Here is a 20,457-nt window from a genome sequence, read left to right on the forward strand (position 1 = left end):
ACTTGGAATCATATTCTTAAAAAGCTTCTGTATGCCTAAGGAAGGGGCTTAAAGGGCATCTGAAGGTGTTGAGGCACCTGAATAAATTTTAACTTCTTGTGTACCACCTCTGTAATCCTTCATCTCCCAGAACTTCACACTGATGGAAGGCTGCAGGAGAGATTTTGCTGCTTAATAGTTGTACTGCGAGGAGAAATTCTCAATCTGGGAGATGTTGGAGCCTCCAAAGGCACACACGTGATTTTCAATAAGGAAGTGAGGATGGAAGGAATGGATCCATCAGGGGATTTTTGTCCTCTGTGTCCAACCTGAGCTGGGTGCTCGGTGCTGGGCTTGGGCACAGCCTGGATTGGAAGATCTTTTCTTTCAGAGCTGTTTGAGGCCCAGAGAGAGCTCATCCAAGTCTAGGCAGTCTGAGACAAGACAGCCATGGTGCATCTGGGATTTTAGCCTTGGTCTCTGTGCATGATTCAAAAAACAAGACTTGGAGTAGGAGCTCAGCCAGGTCTCTCTAACCTGGTGGGAACCTGCCCATGAACCAATGTCCCACATCTGCACCAGAACTGAGGCTGCTTGGGACTTCAGTCTGCACGGAAACACAGGTTGTGTAAATGGTTTTAGGGCTGGATCACCTGTGTGGTGATGTCCTTGGGACAAAGACCTTGACTCCTTTGGGATGAAATGGCTGGGAAATGTTACAAAGAGGTGTTTTACACATCATGCCCTGAGATGTAGAGTGAAGATGAGCTCTCCTGCTGCTGCAAGTTAGAGTGATTTTGTCAGAAGGCATGGCATGAACATGACCATGTAGATTAAGTCCTGAAGGTTTCCCTCAGTCAACACTGTCTTTGAAATCAGTGAGGCTGAAGTTACTGCCTGATAGGAGGAGGAGTCCATCTGGGACTTCTCAGCTGAATTAACTTTAATGATAAAAACGATGATATAAATATGTAAAATACAAAAACAGTATTGTCAGCCACTTTGTTTCTGGGTCAAGGGGTTTATATGTTTAGTCTTACATGTTTTTCACATTGCTTTTGTGTATCAAGATTTAATGCTGTCAGGAACCACTCAGTAAAAATATTTAGTAATAACAATAAAAAATAGAGGGTGTGATTTCATAATCCTAACAAAAAAGATAAGACAGATGTTCAAACTAATTCTTGGCTTGGGTTTAGGCATTCTCCTGGTGCCTATCACATTGAACAAGTACTGAGACAACTTTGTTTTCCAGGAGGTCTTCATGCTGGAGCATATCAAGTAAGAGATCTAAGAAACTATAACATCAACAGTAATGACATTTCTTTTGAGATACAGAAAGTTTAGCCATTGAGACAGTATTTTTTCTTGTCGTTTGTTTAGTCTGTTTGGTGAATTCTGCCAGGTTGGTTTTGATCCTGTATGAACAGTGATTTGCTGTAAAGAGCGGATGCATCAGCCGAGTCGCGTTTGAAAGTAAATAATAAATAATTGTAACAGTTAATATAAGGAACTGGCATCTCCACAGTTTATTTTCCACTTGGTTTAGTTTAGTTCAGACCAGCTTCTTTCTGGCATCATTTGCATCCAAGCCGAGAGATCAGAACGGGGCAGCCGGCGCGGTGCGTTCGCACGGCCGGGGCTCTCTCCTGGCCCGGGCAGAGGGGCGCTTTGGCCGGGACGGGTTCTGGGCTGCGGGGTCGGAGGTCTGCACGGCCGCTGGGCTTACGGGGGTGCGGGGAGGGCACCGCTCCGGGGCACGGCGATGTCGGCACCGCAGCGCCGGGGGTGCCGGGCTCGGCTGCGGCGGGGACTGCGGGACCCGCTCCGGGCGCTCCGCAGCCGCCCGCAAAGGGTTAAGGGGAGCGGGGCCGGCGGAGGGCGGGGGCTGCCGGGGGCTCCCGAGGATTGGTGCGAAGTTTGGAGCGGGGCGGCCCCGCGCCGCCCTCCGCGGCGGCTCGGCCCCCACCGCCACAAAGCCCTGCAGGGAAAGTTGCTTTATCGCCGGTTTCTCTCTCCCCGGCTCTCCCCCCCTTCCCTCCCCTTCCCCAGCCCCTTTCCCCTCCTCCCCTCGCTCCTTAAACGGGATTCCGGCTGGGCGAGCCGCCGGACGGCATCACCGGGCATCCCGCGGCGCGGAGCCCCGGAGGCTCTGGCAGGTCCCCGCTGTCCCTCCCCGCACACACACGCTCAGCCCGGCCCGGAAAGCAGGAAAAAAATAATTTACAAGGTTTCCCCCTTTCCCTGACCTCCTCGCCCGTGACTCTCGAGTAGAAAAAAATCGCCCGCGGGGGCGAAGGGGGGAGGTTGTTAAAAAGCCGGTGAAGGGGCAGAGCCGCTCCGTGGGGAGGGCACCCCCAGGCAGCCCCCGCCACCCCGGGGAGGGGGGCATGAGGTAGAGGCCGGCGGCGGAGCGCCCGCCGGGCGCCGTGGCCGCGGAGGGCATGAGGCGGCGAGCGGCGGGGATGGGCTCCAGCGCGCGGTGTTAGAGCCCGCAGCAGCCGAGGTAAGTGTCCCCCGCGCCGGGACACCGCGGGACGCCCCGCCGCCGGTGTCCCCGCACAGCTGGGAGCCGCCGGCGCAGCCCCGGGGCGCGGGGCAGCACCAGGTGGCATCGCGCCGGGTGTCCCCCCGCGCGTCCCTCCCTTCCGCGACCCCGACTCCCGGCGGCGAATATCCCGTTACCGCCGAGCCCCGGCGCCCCTGGCAGCCCCGGCTCCCCCCGCTGCCGCTGCCCGCCGCGAACGGCGGAGCGAACGGCGGAGCGGCCGTGTTCGCCGTGCTGGATGCTGTACGCGGCTTGTTGTGTGTCCTGGGGGCACGGGGTGTTTAAAGCGGGGAGTTTACAAGGGTGAGGAATCCAGACAGTGTTTAGAGAGTGAGAGTTTTAGGAGGAGAATGGGGTGTAATTAATGTAAACCTGATCTTCCCCGGGCGCGCGTATCGCAGCGAAGGCATCTTCAAGAATCTGGGTAATTAAGTGCGGTTGCGCTTTGGGACGCACCTCTGGAGCCCACGGAAACAAGTGGGGCTGTTGGTGGGGGAGAGTGTGCCGGAGGTGGGTGCGGGGGAAGAGGAGGACAGGAGGAATCAGTGCTGTACAGATAGGTCTCGGAGTGGAAGAAGGCGCGTACCCAGAGCGGAGCCTGGCTGAGGGGCACTGGAGCAGCAACACAAAGTTTTCTGGGCTGCTGATGGGAGAGGTAACATTCCTCCTCCTCCTTCCACCAAGTTCCTCCGCAAATTGTTAACCTGAAATCTTGTTTTATGGCCACTTGCTAGCGTTTTGTTTGCCTTCCAGACTGGTTCTGTACAGGATACTAAAGAATTATGCATTAACCGTAAACTTAGAGGAGCTTACTGGCCTCAATGGGTTCTTGATTTATATCAGTCTAAAGCAGAGAGGAGGGCAAAGTTTTACTCACTGAACACCAAGGAATGAATTACAAGTACGTTGCTCTTTCATTTGCTGTTTCTTCTTGCCAGTCTTCTCAATAGGATTTAGAACTCTGCAAAGTTGAGGGTTGTTCAGGGTTTTTTTCCCCCAGTAACTATTTTGCTCTCCTTTTTCCTGCCTCCAGGTCTGAGGACAGTAGCCTGTGCGATACGGCGGGATCTGGTTTTCAAAATGGAATTGCAGCTGGCGCTCCTTTTGGCAGGGATAATTGCATTTTCGGACTCAGCGAGAGGTAAGGGCACCGTGCTTGGTGTGATCACCCTGTGACTCTGTCCCTTCCCTCTGCTCCATGGGCTCTGATAACACCCGTGGTGCCCCTGGAGGGACCCTCCAGGGGAGTTGCTGTCAGCAGGGACTCGTCCCCTGCACATTTTTATCTGCACAGAGGTGCAGGCTCGTGCCCACGTGTGCCTCTCCTTACCTGCGTGGTTCGGGGCCAGCGTTTGGGATGGAGCGCGGTCACTGCGGCTTTGCTGAGGTCTCTGAGGCACAGGTGAACTTCCAGGGGCTTTTCTGGTGCCTGTGTAAAAATACACAGACAATTTTAAAGAAAAGCAACTGCATTCCTCTGTGGATCAGAAATACCTCTCCCCTCCTGTAATCCCTCCAGCCTCTGCCCTGTGTATTCCCACTTACAAACTAAACAAACACATCCATTAACTTCCCCGGTGACAGACAAATGACAGTTCCCAACAGCGAGAGCGTATTTTAGCGCTGAGGCTCCAGCAGTTGATCAGATTTCAATAAACAGGTTACCCTTCCAGAGGCAAATTGAAATACGTTGACCTGGGAATGATGGGGGTAGGAAAAAAAAAGTTTCTTTATGGCAAGGTGCTTTTAGCAAAGCTCTGGGATCAGAGTGCAAGGAGCAGTGGCGCTTCCTGCACTTTGCCTGTGTTGTACCTTGGTGGCTGCTGTCCTTAGAAAGCCTGAATGGGAATCCAGGATTTCAGCTCACCTGCCTCTGGTCACAAAGTAGGGGAGAATTCCAGGAGAATAGGGGTACAACTTTAGGATGCAGATTGCTCCAGCTGCAATTCCCAACAGTCTCAGAGTTTTGTGAATTGCTATAAGACCTTGAAGTTGTCCAGTGTGAAGGACTTGTGAATTAAAAGGTTTAAACTTGCCCTTCACTTGGGCTGTAACTTGCCAAAAATAAATCTTGGGGGTGAGGGTGGGAAAGGAGAGGGAGAGAATTACTCTGAAAACTCAAGTTTGGTTTAGTGAACTGCTTTTTTTTTTTTCTTTTTGGCATTGGCTCTCAAGCAAATATTTTATGGAGGCAAAAGCACTATAAAATGATTTGGCTGGAAGCTGAATGAAAAAGAAAACAGTATGTAGGCTGTAATTCCTTCAAGTCTGAATTCCAGGCAAGGCTTACAATGGAGACTCAGTTTAAGTTGTGGGCGATGGGCAGCAGCGTGTGAATTAAGATGACTTCATGGATGTATTTTATTGCAATGGACCTGAGAAGTTGGTGGAGTTCCGGAAAAGATCTGAAGTGGGCAGGAGAAGACAAAAAGATTCTTGTCTCTGATGTGAGCTGAGTATCGGCTCCTTTACTGGTTGACCCTGTTTAAATTTGGTTTGTAATTGTCTTGCTCTTACACTTACTGCCCTTGGAAAGTGAAGCACTGTGGGCTGTTGTCATGTGAAGAAGTGACAGAAAATTAACAGCAGTAATTTCAGGACATGATTATTTTTCTTGTGGAAAGGTCTTTTAAATATAATTTTGATAGGATCGTATTGGAAGTTGGATTATTTGAACACTTTTTAGAGCTGGAAAGACCCATCCTGTAAGTGTATGGAGAGACGGTTCTGGTTGTTTAAAATTACCAAGAAATAGAGGTTAAAAGCCAGGGCTGAACCCATGAAAAATGTCATTCATTCATGTGCTGGTTTAAGAGAGGGGAAGCAGAGAAGAAAAAAGAGTCATTGCTGTGACAACAGAGACAAAATTCTGACATTTAAGTCCTGCTTTAGACCTCCTTAAGAAGGAGAACATTTTTGATAATGAAGGAGGTAGATGGAAGATCAAACTTGTGAGCAGAGATGAGACACTTCCCAGAACTTTGAATTTTTGTGCTGACAGTTATCTCCAATTGTTAGGTGTTTACATTGGGATAATTTCAGGTTCTTGGAAAAATGTGCCAGGCTTTTCATGTGCCTGGAGAGTTTTTCTGAACGCCTCGTACGAGGGCTTTGGCCGCTGGAGATGTGTAAGCGTTACCTGCTGCAGTCGCTCAGGTTTTATAGGCAGTCCTTCAGCCAAGTCTCAGCCTGAGGTCGTGAGGCTCCTCTCTGGAGGAAGAAGGGCTCTTTGTTTTGGTCAAACAGCATTTCATATCTGTGTCCTGATTGCAGGTTAGACATGTGTGGCCTGAAGTGTGCCAGCACCTCCTGATCCGAGGCATCAGAAGTTCAATAGGTGCCTGCTGGCTGGTGATCAAGTGAGGAAGTGGCTGAGGAGGCTCTCTGGGAAAGTAATGGTCCTTCTTTTCTACTCATTTTAGGCAAAAGTAGGTTATGCTGTAATTAGGGCATTAATTTGAAGCTGACTGAATGCTGAGCCTGTGCTTGGGCAAGGGCTGTGCCGTGGTGCATCTGCACAAGGGGGCAGAGTTAAGTTGCCCACGCGCTTCAGCTTTGATATTTCCTGACAGTTGAATGTTCAGCTGTAATCTTGCATTAAATGTTACGTTGTATTATTTTTACATCTTTATTTAGGTGACACCTTTTAAGGCAAAGGGCCCTGCAGGAATGACTGATTGGGTTTAGCAGGGTTTTTTTTTCCACCTCCCAGCAAAAAGGGCCATTTTTCCACGGCCGGATCTGTTCCTGCTGGCTCCATCCCACCAATGTATCTCATCACTTATGTAGAAGACACTGTAAAAAAGGGAATATCTTAGCAAACCAAGATAAACTCTTAAGAAAGAGGCAGTACCTCTGAAGTATCCAGGCAAAACAGAGAGCTGGTCTGATTTGAGAGGTACAGGTGGTAGAGCTGTCTGTGTTTGAAGGGATTAGGGGTGAGATAGCTCTGCCTGTGTTTGAACTAATGCTTTTGGGTTGAAAGACTTTGACTAAGGGCTTGTGTACACCTGCAAATGCACTGGAATAACCCTTCCAAAAAACTTAGTCTAGAATAACTCTCAGTGGCCAATCTTATTCCAGGCTAAGGATCTCCTAAAGGGAGCCTGTACCAAAAAAGTCTTCCTCGGGAGCTATTTTGGTAGATATCCAAGCCCCTTCTTTCCCTTGTGGCTGAAGACTAGCACGCCTGTGTGCTCAAAACCCACTCTTGGAGAACAAAACCTGAGAGTGCTGTGGTTTTCTAAGAGGGACTGTGCCTTCCAGCTGACAGCCAAGGTTTGGGGCTTCAGCCTGGCAGCTTCAGCTTGGTTCCCAGCCTCGACAGATAATGCCTGCTCTGAACCTGGGATAACAGTGCAGGTCCAGCAGCTCATCCCTCGTGTTATTCCATTCCTTCTCTCTCCAAGCAGCCCCATACAGGGCATAAAAGTCTTCAGTGTCCTGCCCTGGCCCTCCTCTGCAGGGATTAATGCCATCCTGGGTCACTAACCTTTAGTGACTATGTCCTGCAGCAATGTAGCTCCTGCCACGCCACACCTCCAGCTGGATACAGGTAATACAGTCTGATATTTTCCTGCCTGTGTTATCTCAGTGACCGACAACGCAATATTTGTTCCAAATCTGTCAAGTTGCCATCATATTCGCCTTGGTGACCGTATATGGTAACGTTGGGATGTGCCTGGCTTGGACCCGTGGCTTAAGCAAGATTTTGCATGGTATGTTCAGAAGTTTTTGGTAAGAGCAGTAACCACTCTCCTGTGAGCAAGTAAACTGATATTCTGCTGGAAACTAATTAGTTTGGATGTTGATTTCATTTTCGGTGCATTGCGTAGGGAGGGGAAGAACGGGACCTTAATTGCTTTCTGTTCTGGCACTTCTCTGTGCGACCTTGGCTTGCAAACCTGCTTGGTGTCTGCTTTACAGGGAATTTGCTGATTGGGCCATGTCAACATTCAATGGTTTCATGCAGAAATAATGTTATGTGCCATTTTGGTTTCTCTTAATGTTGAAGAAAAGGGAATAGGTTGCTAGAAGTGTTTTTTTATTTCTTGGAAGTTGAGTTCCTTGTTCTAATGAACAGAATTTCCATTCTGTAACTTTGGGGTTTATAAGAGTGAACTTTAGGGTTTATAAGAGTCCTTCAATAAGCACAGAAAATATAAATAATGCTAATGTGACAGAGATGGTTACTGGCTTCTGTTTTACACCTTTATTCTTGTTGAGTGGTTGTTACCAGATAGAATGATTAGGTAATTTCTCGCTTGTGAAAGAGAAGCATGTTCAGATCTAACAGCCTGATTCAGATTTTATGGAAGTCACAGCACATCTTCTGGAGAAGTTTGGAGCATTTTTTTGTATATTGCTCTTGGGGAACTTGCTCATGAATAATCTGTCAGTATGACTTGTACCTAGAGTCAACATGACGACCTAAGAAAATCCTGGTTATTTTTTTAAATGCTGGTTCCTCCCTTCGTCTGAGGCCGTCGGCCGCTTTAAATTGTGGCCGAGTTTAAACATAAAATTCAGTGTGCGTCATACTGGAAAATTAGGGTTGATTTTATTTGTTTTTAATTAGGAATATTACAAAACTCAGCAAATTGCTCGAATACATCTAGATTTTCCCTAAAGTTTTTATAACTCTGTTTTTCAAGTCCATATGTTTCTTTGACCTTCATTAAAAGACGCAAGCAGCAAATCCAAATGTCTCTTTTCTGGGATGAGCTTGCACGCAGCAAAGGCTGGACTCCAAAGCCTGAGTCTTAGCCACAGAAGCAACTTTCATATGCCATGAGGTGGGGCTTGAGATATTACAGGAAAGTGTATTTTTCAGGAAAAAACATAATTTGAAATTGAGAAAGAAGTGACACTTGCTAGCAAGTAGGGACTCCCTTTTCAAGATTTGGTGCCATTGGTACCAATTTATTAACTAAAGCTGAAGCTTTTCATTTGACATGAATTGGCTGATAGACCTGATCTTTTCCAATATCCTCTCTGATAATTCCTTTTTGAGTGTCTGTCTCACCATAAGTGACACTGATACATCTGGGTGCACAACATTCGTCATGGGAGAGTGTGAGTGCAGTACACTCTGCCTGTGCATTTTTGGATTAATTACTGGAAGAGATAAAAATTTCCACTGAAGGAGGAAAATAACAATGCAGAGATCCTCTTTTTCCTAGGTTGAATTAAAAGGAACTCAACAACCTTTAGTCATAGCTTTATTTATCCAGTGAGATTTGAACTGGTGCAGCTGATTTTCCTAAGATGTGAAGCTCCTACTTGTGTCTGCAGTGACTTGTAAAACCAAGCTGCCAAAAGGATCTGTGCAGATGTATCCCAGCATTACAGGAGTTGGTGGAAATGCTCTTTTCTTATATTTCTTTCATTACTCTCCTCATTTTGTCTTGCTTCAAGTAATTTGTCTTTCATCTGACGTCTTCCTGTATTTTCTGGTGGGCTGCTCACACTAAAATGCATTTGATATTGTTTGGAACATTTAATTTGGATTTCTATTCCTTGTCTTTTTCTCTGTAATCAGCCTTTACTTGGAGCTTTCTCTGGTAAGAATGCCCCCATACCTATTTAGCTGTGTTTACCTGTTCTAATCTTTTGCAGCAAGATGAAACATTTTTGGTCACATAAAGGACTTTCTGAGAGTGGAGCCAGTGTGAATGCAGAAGTTCCAAACACCTCTGTCTGATGCAAGTCTGTTCAGTCTGCTGCTCTGTCATAGCAATTGTGGTACTATGGTAAAAGAAAAATATTTCCAAAAGCAAGCTTGATTAATCTGATTGTGCTGTCCTGATGTCGTATGAGATAGGCAGATGCACCCCATGCCAGTTGTGACAGGTTAGGACCTGATTCAGAACCTGAGAGTGTTGGTGCTGTGACTCCTACTCACTCCCATAGGCTTTGGATCCATCCCTGAAGGATGACTTAGATTATCTGTGATACCCACCTCATGTGTGACACCAGGGGGGATGTGGGCTAAGTGTGCCACTAGCCTGCTTGACTGCATGGCTTGGACTCACATTTTTTATTCTAGAAAAGCACATTTTGCTGCTACTGACTGCCAGCTCTGACTGATGGGTGGAGCGTGCGCTGCCAGGGCTGAAAACTGGAAATTCACTGCTTAAACTTTGGGTTGCTGCAGAGGGGTTTATCCCTAAAGACAGAGAGCCATCCTGTGGGCAGTGTTCTGGGTCTGGATGGGCTCAAAAATTGCCTGTTATTTAATAAGTGAGTGTATGCAGTTTGTTGCTAAATCCATTCCTATCTCTGATTTTTTTTTTCCCTCCCCTTCCCAGTCAAATAAACCTGGGCTGTGTGGAGTTTGGTTGGTTGCTCTGATTACTCAGTGTCCCTTTGGTATCACAGCAGAGACACAGTGTCTCTGTAAGGAGCCTGACAGTGTTATTTCATCCCAACCACTCCAATTTTCACAAAGAAATTCAGCCAATAACTCCAGGCTACTTCTTCCATTAAGTGTTCAAACTCACTTTGAGCTTCACTAAGGAAAGAAGAAAAATGTAAATTGGGAACAGAGGCTCCTTGGAGCAGGTTAATGTTTCTCAGGATGGCTGCACCTTTATGCTCAGCTTCTCTACAAGTGGTTTCCAGCTTGATGGGACACAGAATAATTTCTTCCCATAGGTGGTAAATTTCTTTCATGAGAGATTCACACAATCTTGGGTATCCAGTCAAGTGAGTAATGCTGGAGGTGTTATACCCTAGATGCCACTTGGGTGGCATTGACTTGGGTGGGTATTTTAGGAGCTGTCAGTATTTGTGCCTGTCAGATAAAAACACAGGAACAGCAGACAAATAGGGAAATGTGGACTTAATTTGTGCAATAGGCATTTTTAGAAATTCCCATTCTCCTTGCTAGGTTTGTTCCACATATCCCCTGACCTGATAACCTTAAGAGTCAGGTGTTAATGTGGACTGGCACAACTTCTCTGTGGTAACTTTGGGCTTGTTAGTTCTGCCCAAGATATGGGAGAGGGGAAAAGCTGGAGAGGAATGTAGTGGGAAATGTGTTAGCCAACCTCCAAGATAAAATTTAGTCCAGATTAATTAGTGTACCCCTGCTCTTGAGGCCTGCTGGTGCCTGGGAGAGGATCTTGAGCAGGCAGTGTGTGACTGGGATGTTGGGATGCAGCTTTTCCAAGTCTGTGCTGTGGCTCTCTTGTCTCTTGTGTCCTCCCAGGTACCCCCACATACAGGTGTGAGACTTGATTGGCTTTTGGCCAATGTGTGACTCTGAGTAAAAGCCTTGTAATGTAAGAGGGGTGCTTTCATTGTGCTGTGTTTTACTATTGCTTTGTATGGATTTTAATCTCCTTTGTTCTAGACAGAAGTGGATGGGGCAAGGCCAAATCAACCACAAAGAAGGGAAAAGGGAAAGCTGTTCAAGTCTCTCAAAGCTGCACAAGCCAAAGCACTGGAGTTAGGCAGCTGCAGATGCTGGAGCACTGTGAACAGGTTTCTTTCCCTCCTCCTTCCTCTCTAGCAGAATTGTGTGAGTTGGAGTAACAGAGGAAGCTATTTTTCTCTGTGATTGTTCTCAGATCTGTTAGCACAGATCTGTAACACATCTGTAACTGCTGGTTAAGCAATGGCAAGGGCCAGATGAGCTACAGGTGTATGAACTGCGTGTCAAGGATGGAAGGGTTAATGAGTAACAGGATGAACCTCTGAACACTGTGGAATATCTCCCCAGGGATACTCCAGACTCTGTGGAAGAAGGGAGGATGCTTGTTTGTCATTGACCAGTCAGTATTAAACTGGTGGCTCTAGCTCCTGCAGGGTGTGGATACCCTTCAGAGAGAGGGTGCTGTGAGCCACCTTGCTCATCTAAATCTTCCCTCTTCTTCTGCAGACTAACACAACATTTTGGTGGCAATACTTTATCCAGACAAGTAATATTGGGAAGTGTTTAATGCATTTTTGGACTGTTTGAAATGGAAAAACTGTGCAGGAGTTGACAGCTCCTCCAGCATGTGGAGATCAGGCTCCATGCTCTGATAAGTCATTTCATATTTTAATGTTCAGGGTTGGATTACAAAGGTGAGAGTCCCTTTAGGTTGTGGCTGAGTAGGTGTGAGTAGGATTTAAATATATAATCCTACCAGAGAGCAGAAACTGGAGCCTCATAAGAGCAGGCTGAGTTTCAGTTCTGTGCAGGGTGGCACCACACCATGGGAGGGTTCATCATGATCTGCAATAGTTAATATAAAACTAGAATAACAGATCAGAGCTGATGAGTATCTTTCCTCCTCCCTGCTATTCCCAGCCAATCAGAAATGCAGTATTGCCAGGGCTAATTTCATTAAGGGCTAATGAGAGTGAAACTTTCAACTTAGTCATGGCCAGGACAGTAAGCAGGTGTTTACTTTGCCTTGTTTGATTGACAAGGAATCATGAACCTGTTAGGGAGATATTTGCATATGCAGGGAAGTGGCTTTGGACAGTTGATTGCTGATTGCTGGGTTTGTTCTCTGAAGGTGTTTGCTCTGAGCACACAGCTTTTGTTTCTGAGATACAAAGAAGTAGTGGAGGCTGGTGGGAGCATTTTGCTCAGGAGCTGCAGAAACCATAAGGTGGGGATGGGTCAGTGTTTTATCTAGACCAGAGCAAAGTCCTGCTTGTACTCCTAAAGCAGAATGCTTTTCTTGATTTCCTGCCTGCTCAAACAGGAGTAGGCCAAAGGATTTGGAGGATTTCAAGCAGTATTTTGTGATGGTTATTTACACAGGTTTATTTTTGTCCTTGGAAGTTCATTGGAAACATCAGACTAGTAGTCCTTGTATGCAATTGGTAAAGTAGCCTTTGGATATTTAAATTGAAGTTAAATTCAGGGCTCTCCTCCCCTTGAGTATTCCTGTTTGGAGGAGGATTGTGGATTCACAGGGTTAGGAATCTGTCCCTTACTTTCCCATCAATACCAAAGAAGAAAGCTACTGCAAGGGTGCTACTCAAAAGTAATCATAGCAATAGACCTGCATATTTATAATAAATATGACTATTTATTGAGAGTTTCCAGTACATTAAAAAGAGACCCACAAAGTGCTGCTCAGCTTAGGCAGTCTTCCTCTTCTAGATACTGTCAGGAGAAAAAGCTTGTCTTTCTGAAGGCCACAGACTAAGTGGAGTTCCAAGCTTATTTTTCTTTTATCCAAGAAAATCCAGTAAATCCAGTAAATTCTTTCAGTGTGGTCTTCCAAGAGTTTTTCAACTTGGTCTGACTCACAGATTATTTGAGTGCCATTATAGACTAGGGGTCAAGCAAGTTAATTCCCAGAACAGTATGCTGCCCTGTTTTCAAACTGTGCTAATCAGGGTTTTGAGTCAAAGCATGGCAGTTTGCTTAGTGAAATTATTTTCCTGTTAGAAAATCACAAATAGGCTCTGACTATTCATGTTGGCTTGGTCACTGGAGCACTCACATCACATGCAGTGCAAAGCCCCGAGGGATGCAGGCACTGTGGATCAGGGCACTGGTGGGGGCTCATTTCCCATTTCACAAGATTGAACTCGTGAAAACAGGCTGAAACCTTTGGAAAGAAAAGAAATTGTTGCTGTTACATTTCTACCTCCAGCAGGACCGAGGGAGGGCTATGAGGAGCCGTCTGAGCTGTGAATGTCCTTCCCCAGAGGAGACATTTGGTGGAGTTATTTGGTTACCTCTCCCCCTCACCTTTTTGTAATGGACTCTTGTTTACTTTTTCCTCCTCCTTTCCTGAAGCTTATTAGCACTGTTTAGGCAGAGGAAATGAATTAACATAATTCATTTAATTCATTGCTGTTGTTCAGAACAGGACACATTCCCTGCATGTATGTATACACACGCTGGCATTCACCCTCCCAGGCTGTGCAGAGGAGCTTGTTTACAGAGTCTGGCTCCATTTAGGGAGAACAATACCCTGATTATAGAGGGCAGCCTTTTCTTTCCAGAAACCAGAAGGAACCCTTTGCTTCAAGCAGCTACTGCCCCTTGAAGGTGTGGGCATTGTGAGCTGCTGGAAGGGGGGGAATAAATCTCTTGTGGACACAAACCAGCAGCATTGTTCTCCACGGAAGTTGGTTTAGGGGTGGCGGTGAGGAATGGTGTTGGGATAAGCCAAATGCCAAGTGTAAGATCTACCAGCCTGCAGCGAGGTGTTGTGACTTCCAGTTTAATTTTCAAATAACAGCTGTGAGACTTCATGGGGAATTATTTGGTGCTGCTCGAGCTGGCAAGGGAGCTGGGAAGGCTGGGTGGAAAGAAAATGGTAATTGAGTCTCAGAATGGTTTTGGATGGGCCGAGGTGGGTTGAAAGGTGCTGTTATGTGTGAAATGCTGGTCATTTCTAATTGCAGTCATGCACCTGTGCCTGGTAGATAATGCTGGAGCCATGTCAGATTGAGCATTTGCTTCACATGATGTTGAGAAAGGTCAAGCACTTGGTTTCTGTCCTGCTAAGTTGGGTCATTAAATGCACAAATAGGACTCCCCTTCCTTTTCCTGGCTGCAGCCACTCAGATCCTGGCAGTAAATCCTTCTCAGGTGTGACTTCATGGCAGCTGAAGATGACTGAACTTGACCCCTTCACTGGCTTGTCCTTGTCCTCCTTTGCTCCCAGCCTGGTAACTCCCTTGTGCCAGGGGGAGAGCTCCTCTGACCTTGCTTTGGATGTTTTGGGGAGGAAACTTGGGCAGGAAGCCAACCTGGAAAAAGATGTGATGGTTTAAATTCTTAGAGGAGCATGGGCTGAGCTTGTGGAATATCTCAGTGTCCTTACAGGCAGCAAGTCCTTTCTTCTGTTCCTACTTATGGCAGGGAGGCTCAGTACTTTGAAGGACTAGATATTTATGGTGACATTTATAAAATTACTCTTTAGGAATCTCAAATGCATCAAGGTCCACAGGGCAAAATGTAACATAGCCTGGGGGCAGTGAATGTGAAGCCTGAAAAGTCATGTTTGGCTCTTGGTTCAGCTCAGGGGTAGCATGTGGCTGGACCTTCTGCACCGGGAGATTGCATCTCTCACACTCTGCATTGTGACAATTTTCTGTTTATCTCAATGATCCCTTGAAATTTGGAGGGATTTTGTAGGGAAATGGGTGATACCTTCCTTCCTCTGTCTCTGCTTTTGTCTTCTGAGGCAGAAGGATCATTTTGGGGAAATGGAAAATGGCAAGTTGATTCTGTCAGTGTTTGCTGGCCTGCCTATGGCATTGCCTGCTGCAGGGAAGGAGCTGCTCCATGAGAAGCCCAGCAGCAGGTGTGGCTAAAGGTGGCTGCAGCCAGTGCTGCTGGTGACCAGGTGTTACCTGTGGTCCAGGCACAGTGTGTATCCACCCTGGAGCCAAGGTGAATGTGGGATTTCACCCAGAAGTTTCTCCTCAAGCTTGGCTTTGTTTCTACAGAACTTCTGACTACTGGCACTGCTTCAGCAGGTTGCAAAAATAAGGCAGAGAAAATAACTTGGCCAAAATATTCCCTGTGGGTGAAAATATTTTTCCAGGGAGAATGAGAGCCAGCAGGCTAAACAGGTAACGCTGCAGGGCTGCATCAACAACACTTTTCGGGGATTTCTGGAAGGGGATGTTTATGTTGACCAGTGCAGGAGTTCTGTCCAAGGGTGATTGACACATGTCTAACCTTCTGAAACATGACCCAGCACCCTGGAGAAGCTGTGGCTTGATTCAGTTTTTTGGAAAGGGGAGATATCCTGGTGTATGTATCAGTATCCATATGAAGGCTGCTGGGTTTACTCTGCCTTGGAAGACTAAACTCAGGTACAGGTGTGAAAAGCAGAACCTGGTACTCAATAACTCTACCTATTGACAGAAAAATTTTTCTTTTTTTAAAATATGCTTTAAAATCTGCCAAACCTTCTCATACCTGGACAATGGGTCCCTCTTGGGCAATGCAAGAGGGACAAGTGTAGGTTCCCACGCTGGCTCACAAGCTGCAAGAAGGACAACAGGAACAGGGCAGTAAAAACCACTCCAGGGTCCTTCCCTGCATCTGTGATGGCTTTAAACTGAGAGTGTGAGGCTGTATGGTGATCTGGGGAAAATGTGAATCTTGGCAACAGTCCCTGCCTTATTCAGAATATCTGAGAAACACTGAGCTGGGAGGTTGAAAATACATCTCTGGGGTTTCTTTCTCCAGAAGGAAAAACATCATCAGACTTTCACTGAGACAAGTGTTTGAAAGAAAAAAAGGGAGCAGCTTAGTTATCAAACACTAACTGAAATAACAGCAGCAAGGAGTAACCCTGAATGAATTTTAATGGCATTTTGATTTGGATATTTTTCTTTGTGTACTTACAGGTGCTTTCCCTTTTACCTCTGCTAGGGTAAGGCAGAAAGTATAAAGAGCAAAATAACCCCAAACTGCAAGCCCAATAACTTGTCTGAGGGAGAAGAAAAACGCTACAAATTAATTGAGCAGGTTTTCTGCTGTAATTAACACAGTGTTAAAACTGACTCAGGGCCTTCTGTCTGTGGCATGTGTTGGAGGGTATTTGCTATTAATGTAGAGCTTGAGGAGGACTGCAACATCTGAGATATTTAATATTGTTCTCAGAGAGCAGGTCAGCAAGTGAGCAGAGATTTTGGTTGATATAATGAACAAAGCATAAGGCAAAGGTGTTATTATAGCTGGTGTGATTTTATTATTATTTTTTTTTTTTAGATTGGTATTAGTGCCTGGAAGTCCTCATTGCACCAAAGTGCTGTTGCTGTGGTAAGGGCTGTCGAACTCAGAAGGAAGAACAGGCAGCTACAGTGTTAAATGCAGCAGCTCTTTGGAGAGAGGCTTTGTTTTACTCTGACAAAGGGCCCCTCCAAAGCCAGACCCGTTGGTCAGCTGAGTTTTATTTACCGTGTACCCCCCAGAATGGTGAGGTACCTCTGCACCCTGTACAAAGCAGATGTTGCCTGATAAGGATTTCTTGCTGCTGCTACAATACAGAACCACCAGGCCAATAGTTCTGTCCCCAGAGCTTGTTTCAGTGCCCAGGGTGAAACAGATGCAAGCATTGGTTCATGCACAGGCTGGAGCCTTGCACTGAGCACCCACCATGGCTCATGTGTGTGAACTGCAAGTTCAGTTTTCCCCTCTCTGCTGGGCACAAGGCACCATTGACTTCAGGGAGAGATGGCATTACACCGTGCTTATGGAAACAACCATCAAAAGTCCTAAATTAAAAAAAAAAATATTACACAGATTATTCAGGCATTATTACTGTTTTATCATCCTCATCATCATCATAGTGTCTTCATCCATGCTACCAGCAAGGTCTGACTGCTCCCAAGTGTTGCTCCACATCCTGCTGGAGCCCACCACAGGTTTCCACTTTCTAGCAAGGTGGAAATAACAACCAACCTAAAATCTGGGAGAAGGAAAGAGAGTTGAGAGAGGCAAATTTTCACACAGTCACAGAAAAACAGATCTTCCAAAAGATTTCAGTTTTTCTTGCAAAGGCTTCTGGTGGTTGTTGAAAGGGCATTTCAGTGGAAAAGGGCCAAGCAGCCCTAGGCAGAACCAACACCCTCAATTGAGAAAGATTTTTTCAAATAGCAGTACTGCTAAGAAGTAATTAAAGTCAAATAAAACACGGAAAATAGTGTATGACACATCTATTTGAATTCATCCCAGTTTGGATCCCCTGAACCCATGCAGCACAACACTGGAGGCACACAAGGGGAGGTCCAAACCCAAGGATTCCAATGCACTTTTGCAACTGGAGAAGTCTCTGTTCTCAGACACCATTTTTCCAAGTTTTTGGGCACATACTTCAAACACCTGGAGATTTCTTGTATTTAAAGAAATACTTGCTGAGGACCTTCCACTTGTAGTTCCCTTTGCTTTGGTCCTCTGCCTCCCCTGCAGTGTTATCTTGGGCAAAAACTGAAAATAAAATAAAGAAAAAGGGTCATTTCAGGAGCCCAGATGTGTCACTTCAGGTTTTGCTAGCTGTTTAGGAAGACTTGTGAGGGCTCTCTGGGGGAGAAAGGGTCAGGTCAGAGGCAGAGAGCCACTCACCCTCTGTCAGAGGGGCTTGTAATGCCAGGGCAGCTCCCCAGGGAATGTCTGTCTGTTTGTCCTTCCCTCTGGGGTTGACAAGGGGCTGATTCCTTCCCCCAGCTGTTCTCCTTGTCACATTACAAATGAGACTCTGAAAAGCAGCCCTTGGCTTTGACACAGCTCCTCTCTTGCTAACTCATTCTACCCATCAATTAATGTCAAGCAAAGGTGTTTTATAACTATTTTATAACTTTTTCAAGAGCAGGACATTCACGCCTTTGCATAGGAAAAGTCCAGCCCCTGTGTGAGGGGGCTGCCAAAATGCACAGTGAGGTATGTGTGAGAGCAAACAGAACTTCTGCTTTTCATGATAAAAGTGCTCCTTAACATCCAAATCCTTGCACAGAGACTTTATCCAAAAAGAGAGCATCTTTTTTCTAAGTGGTAATGAAGACAAAACATCTTTATCTTCCCCATCAGGGCAGTGGCAGTGCCAGTGGCACATTAAGACCAGCATCAGTTGTGATCAGAAGATCTTCATCCATTTCTGATGAGCTTGAAAACCTGGTATGAAGAGCTGGTGGCTTTGCCTGGATATTATCCTAATTCCATTCCATTCTCATTCCTAATGTGAGCAAGCAGCATTTGGAGCCATTGTTCACCCTTGTAGCTCTTGGCCTGTGCAGTGGATGTGAAACATGAGGAGTGAATTATGGAATAAATAATTGAAAATCTTACATGGCAGTGTATTTTCTGGGAGGGAGCAGCAAGACCATAGTGGGGCCTTTCAGACTGTCTCTTACCCACTCACCCTCTCCTCTTGTACCAACTTCCAGCAATTTGGCTGTGTGTTTTTTTAGGAACTAACTTCCACCCAAAGACTACTGATTTTTTTCTTAAATGCTGGGTTCTGTCAGAGCTGATAAGGCAGCAGCCAGCCTGCAAAGATAACACAAGGTATCAAGGCTGCTTGTGTTTGTCTTTATTTGGATTTTTTAGCCAGCATTTGACAGGCGCTGAGAGCTGTCTGGAGACTCTGGGTTTAGTGGGTCCTCCCTGCTTTTCTTTTTGTCTTTGGTACCAAAATGCTTTTAGGCTGATTTGGAAGAAAAAAAAAAAAGGTCTGATGGAGCTGGGGAATTAGTGGTGTTTACTTGTTTACTGAAGGGAGTGGGGAGGGTGGACAGTGGGGGCTGGATGCCAGGGATGGCTCTGGGATCTGTTGTGATGTCTCCAAGAGGCTGAGGAGCAATACAGAGTCACTCTAAATGCCTGATCGCTGGCAGGAATGTGTTAAGGTGTATGAAAACCTGTGATGAATTGTGTTTTCAACTTCCCCCTGACTCCCCCTTTTCTTGCAGAGTTGTCCCTGTTTGGGCTGCTGGCTTTTGTTAACCTCTGAGGGAGTGTTTATGCTTGGCTTATGTTAACCAGAAGGGAAAATTTTCCAGTCAGACATTGATCTATCTGCTGATGCTAATAACTTTGTGATAGCGAGTTTATAGAGCAAAGCAGATGTGGATAGAAAACATAGCCCTTGCCCTTACACAGAGATCTGTCACCCTTAGAGTGAGATATTGGGGTCCATTTTCAGCCCAGGTGAGCCCTTAGTGAAGTAAGGTGTTCCCCCTATCCTCACCTCTTTGTAAGGACCCTGTGTGTCCCCAGTTTTGTAGAATCATGGAATCTTGGACTGGTTTGGGTTGGAAGACTCCTTAAAAATCACCTTGTTCCAAGCCCCTGCCATGGGCAGGGACACCTTCCTCTAGGTTGCCCTCTCAGCTTGACCTTGAGCCCTTCCAGAGATGTGGCAACCTGTTCCATTGCTTCACTACCCTCACAAGAAAGAATTTCTTCCTGCCCTCTGTCTGATGCAACTCTGTGGATGGTTGTACCATGGGTCAGATTAGGACACAGATATGACTGGAAATCCTATTAAAAAAAAAAAAAAAAAAGGAAAGACTAAAAGTCATGGCATAGCCCTACAGCATTGGATTTTATATACCTGGCTGTTGCTTGTGGTACCCCTCAGGTGGTTTGTACCAAGCAGGCTCTTACTTGCTGATATTTAATATTCATAGTTTTGTCAGTGCTGTTTCACCATGGCTGGAATTACAACGCCAAACTAAATGCCCTTTTCAAATTTCAGTGCAATTTGTGGGCATGCTGTAATTAAGCTTCACAGCACTGCTTGGAGGAACGTATTTTATGCCTACAGTATTGTGAAGGCAACCTCACAGAGGGGGTCAGGAGCACTGGTTGGGAACACTGGTTTTGTTCTGTGCTTCTGCCCAGCAAATCTTTCTTGCTCTTTAATGTAACCTGTCCCATATGAAATTAACTTCCAGCATGCATTTGCTTACAAAATAGCATTCTTCACACCAGAAATATATAGCAGTAGAAGAAACCACTGCCAGATGTCTATATTTATAGAAAACTGGCATGTTCTGTCTGGCGATGACAGAATATTTCAGTGTATTTATGAAGTGCTCGTGTTTTTAGAAATACTGAAATCCAGTCAATATCAGCAGAATCTTGCTTTTCTTATTTTAACCAGCAGAACATGTTTCTTTCGTAGATACAGTACTAAAAAACTAGGAAAAAAGCTTTCACTACCCCCCTGTCCTCGCTGGTTTGTTTGTTTTTTTTTTTTTTTCCCAGCTTCACAGACCTCATTTTAAAGGGACATCTCTGGCTTTAAACAAACGTTACTAGAATCTCATGCAGCTTTGACTATATACTTCTTTATCAGGCATTTTCACCTGAGATATAACTGCTCATAAATCCGAAAGAATAATTTTCACTCTAACAGTAGGTCATACAATATTTTTCAGTTTTCCGACTGAGGTGTTTCTTTTTGCATAGATGGCCCTCTTTTGGGTTGTTATCATGCAAAGGGTCTCAC

At 45.8% G+C, this 20,457-nt stretch overlaps 1 protein-coding gene across 1 annotated transcript in view; it reads left to right on the top strand.

Annotated features, from left to right (window-relative positions):
* The first annotated feature begins 2,013 nt into the window (after positions 1 to 2,013).
* The window catches only part of FGFRL1 (fibroblast growth factor receptor like 1), a 164,304-nt gene continuing 145,860 nt past the window's right edge, over positions 2,014 to 20,457 (top strand). The window contains 2 exon segments of the mRNA XM_030947861.1: positions 2,014 to 2,485; positions 3,561 to 3,668. Coding sequence (XP_030803721.1) covers positions 3,608 to 3,668 — 61 coding nt within the window. The 5' untranslated portion in view covers positions 2,014 to 2,485; positions 3,561 to 3,607.

The sequence above is a fragment of the Camarhynchus parvulus genome, chromosome 4, assembly GCF_901933205.1.
Source record: "Camarhynchus parvulus chromosome 4, STF_HiC, whole genome shotgun sequence".
NCBI classification, from domain to species: domain Eukaryota; kingdom Metazoa; phylum Chordata; class Aves; order Passeriformes; family Thraupidae; genus Camarhynchus; species Camarhynchus parvulus.